The sequence below is a fragment of the Coprinopsis cinerea genome (genome assembly GCF_000182895.1).
Source record: "Coprinopsis cinerea okayama7#130 chromosome Unknown cont3.31, whole genome shotgun sequence".
NCBI lineage: Eukaryota > Fungi > Basidiomycota > Agaricomycetes > Agaricales > Psathyrellaceae > Coprinopsis > Coprinopsis cinerea.
In genome coordinates this window covers 1-3,458 of record NW_003307514.1, presented here as the reverse complement: position 1 = coordinate 3,458, position 3,458 = coordinate 1, and the positions used below count along the sequence as shown (strand labels likewise).

Genomic DNA, 3,458 nt, shown 5'->3' with positions numbered 1-3,458 from the left:
GCAGCTCCTCTCCATTTGGGGCCCCTCTTCCTGACGATACAACCTCAGAACTTCTTGTATATGCTCCTCTGGACGATGATGACCTCCATCTCGACTTCACCATCCCAGCTAAGCCTGATAAATGACGCCCCACCCATCTCAGACACCTACAAAACCCTCCCCACCCTAGGGAGTCTTGGGCGACTTCTTGTATCCATTTTTTGCAAGTATGGCCTTGCGCGAGAATGGATTCGAGTCCTTGAGGCGATGGAGGATGAGACGGTGCTGGGGGTTGATGTAGCTGGAGTTGCAGGTTGAACGGGCTTGTTTTCCATATGTGAGGTGGCCAAGCGCGGCCTTTTCATTCTTTGTGTCAAGTTGGATGTATGAAGTGACATTATGAATGGGTATTTTACATGAAAGAGACATCAGACGGGGTATAGGACGTGGTCTGAGGTGGAGAAGGATGCCTGAGCGCGATTGTCCTCGCTTACTTCAGCCGTCAGAATTGTCCGAAGCGCGCGGAAAGCATACCCCCCGCTTTTTGCACCGTGGTATCCCAGACGTTTACGCCGGCAAGCCCCGATTTGGGTTTGTCGACGAAAACGGATGGGTTGCCGAGACTAGTAGTGCCACTACACTGGTCCTCGATGACCGTATTGGTCCAAAAGAACAATCTCAGGTCTATTTCAAATCAAAAAAAGAAACAGAAAAAAGAACATATTCAAGGAGCCATATGCACATACAGCAGGCTGAACGATATACAGCGTCGCATCCATACAGCCCAAAGGGCCGATGTCGGCCAAGCCAACGAGTCCAACCCATCAAGGGACCTCCCATACGTCAGGCTAATTACTCACTCAGCAGAAGGGGTGCACTCTTATTTTCAATTTCAAATTCGCATCTGGTCCCGCGGACCAACCAGAGCGCCTTCAAAGCCAAGATACAGGGACAAGTGGATCGCAAGAAAGATAATGAACTGAGATCGGCGCATAGACGCATACGCAGCCGACCTTGACAGCAGCAGGGCTGGTACAAAGAAGGCCCCAGGACCCCCGCCTGTCCAAACTTGAACCCAACAACTTTAACCGCACCGCAAGTCCAGTGGGAACCCCACCAAGGCATGACATTACGCTTCGTTGTATTACCAGTAATGAGGGTGACAATAATTAGTAGTAGTGATCCTGAATCTATACGCATAAAGCAAAAGCGCTCCTCCTCTAAGAGACATACTTTTTCCTGTGCTTGAGCTCCGCATATGGGTCCGGTTTGGGAATACGTCCATATCTCGGTTCTTCCTGACCTGTAAAAGAGAAGACACCAAATCAGCTCCAATTCTCCAATCCACGTAACGACCGGGCGCCAAAGACCAGCCGAATAACGACGCGAAATCCACATACCAAGCACATCCTTGTAAATCTTCGAAACCTCTTCATCCCACACCTCTCTGAACATGTGCAATCCACCTCCCGTGGACGCGTCCAACCCCCACGTCTGACAGAATTGTCTAACGTTGAACCCAAGCCTCTCCGCATCGCTAACAACAGGAATGTCCAACTTCTTGGAGGTGGGGACACCAGGGTTAGCCCTTGCCTCCACATTCTTGGTATATTCCCCTCCTTCCAAAGGAGGTTGGGGTAGAAGGAGCACCGTGTACCTATGATACGGTGTTCCACGTTGGGGGTGGGGCGGGATGTACTTTGTGTGGTTGTTCAAATCGAGGATTTGGGAGGTATGGGTGGCAGTGAGTGGAACGTTAGGCCTGGAGAACGTAACGTCAATAAATTCCAATGGGTATCGCGGAGAAGACATTACGCACTGTAGCCAATGAAGATAGGTGGTGTAAGAAGCGGTGGACTCGTCGGGGACATCTGAGGGCCGTAAGCAAACTACCTAAACGGAAATACAAAGTGGTGCATACCGGGATCGACGAGCATAAGGGTATAGAGCCTGGTATCCGTATGGAAAACATTGGCGTATAACCGGGGAGGCTCAACGGTCTAACGGAGCAATCAGCGGCGAGAACCTTCAAACACGCAGGGGGACGGACCAGTCGGGGGGCCAAGAACACTCCAGGCTCTACCAACTTGACCGTCTTGAAAGTCGGCGTAAGTCTGGACGGGGCTTGGGTGGCGAGGTGTAGGTCAAGTGATGGTCGAATAACGGGAAGGACGTCTGGAACGACTTTCATTTGGTAGATACGTTCCATCTACGATAACGATTAGAGAAATGTCGTCCTTGATATGCACAACGCTGAACTCACCAACAAGTCAAGGTCACCATCCTTCCTCCACTTTTGCTCAACAAGATGTCTATGCGAAGGGATATTCATGTCCACTTCACCAAGAATTAGTTCTGCAAACCCAACAAATACAAGTAACGCTCACCCATGGCATTCGCAACCTTCCACCTCACATCCGGCAGATTAACTTCACTCTGCACTTGAAGAATATGCAACTTCTGCCTCTTCTTCTCCAACTCCAAATCAAGTGCATAGGCCTCTCCATGCTCGTTCTTGCCCTCCACCTTGACCAGCTCCTGGTACCTCTTCTCCTCACTCTCAATCGCCTTCTTTAACTCTGCAATCTCCTCCTTGAGCGCAAGACTGTCCTTCCTCAGGACTTCGAGTGCCAAGTCATAGGCGGGGATTACACCGGACGCGAGCGGAGGGTTCCATGGGCGAGGATTCTGGTTCGAAATCGTTCTCCGTCGAGGGGCCGACTTGACATTTATCCTCCCGCCTCCCATACCAGTCGCGCCATCTTGCGTCGTTGCACTCCCGGCGGCAGCGGTCGAGGTCGGATGAGGCGGATGAGTAGCGGCAGACTTGAGCTCGGAACCGGTGCTCAGCGTCGCATTGCTTCGAAATGCAAAGGGGCGGACGGTCCTCAGCAGCGACCGCTGAACGACGAACATGACAGTTGGAAAGAAAAAGACAAGGGAACGAGACTTGTTCGCTGCGTTGGCGACCCGAGTCTCGATTTTTTTTGGACGCGAGACCGTGACGGTATCATTTGGCTTTATTTGTCATCAATGGTGTACAGCCACAACACCAACTGTGGGCGCTTCAAAGTTGCCAACTCATGATCTTTGGTTCATTTCTTTTGGCTCACACGACAAGTTGCGGATAACGAGTTCTATTTCCACAAATCTACTACTGTAACATCGTGATAGCACAATCGACCAGAGGTATTACAAGGAGCGGTCGATATAAAGTGACAACAAGGTGAAATCCCGTCAATGGGACATGGGGGTACATAGAGAGCACAAGAGCAAGGATAGACAGGTAAAGAGAGTTCACCCCATAGTGAGGTGGAGAGGCATGAGGAAAGGCGGGGTGGCGCGGAAAGTGGCAGTCGACCAAGGGGAGAGAGAAGAGCGTCGTGGTCGACAAGCCAAGAAAGAGAGTCAGAGATAAATGGTAAGATGGGGGGACATATAAGTGAGTGAATAAAGATACAGTGAGGCGCCCCAAGTCG

At 51.0% G+C, this 3,458-nt stretch overlaps 1 protein-coding gene across 1 annotated transcript; it reads right to left on the bottom strand.

Moving 5' to 3' along the window:
* Positions 1–1,199: 1,199 nt before the first annotated feature.
* Positions 1,200–2,921, bottom strand: CC1G_13488 (hypothetical protein; the record flags this gene model as incomplete). Its single annotated transcript, XM_001841498.2, has 7 exons — positions 2,367–2,921; positions 2,243–2,316; positions 2,030–2,188; positions 1,901–1,979; positions 1,799–1,850; positions 1,380–1,741; positions 1,200–1,282 (listed from the first exon to the last, which is right to left on the bottom strand). Exons 1-7 carry the CDS (start codon positions 2,893–2,895, stop codon positions 1,200–1,202), a joined length of 1,338 nt encoding a protein of 445 aa, XP_001841550.2. The 5' UTR covers positions 2,896–2,921.
* Positions 2,922–3,458: the final 537 nt, after the last annotated feature.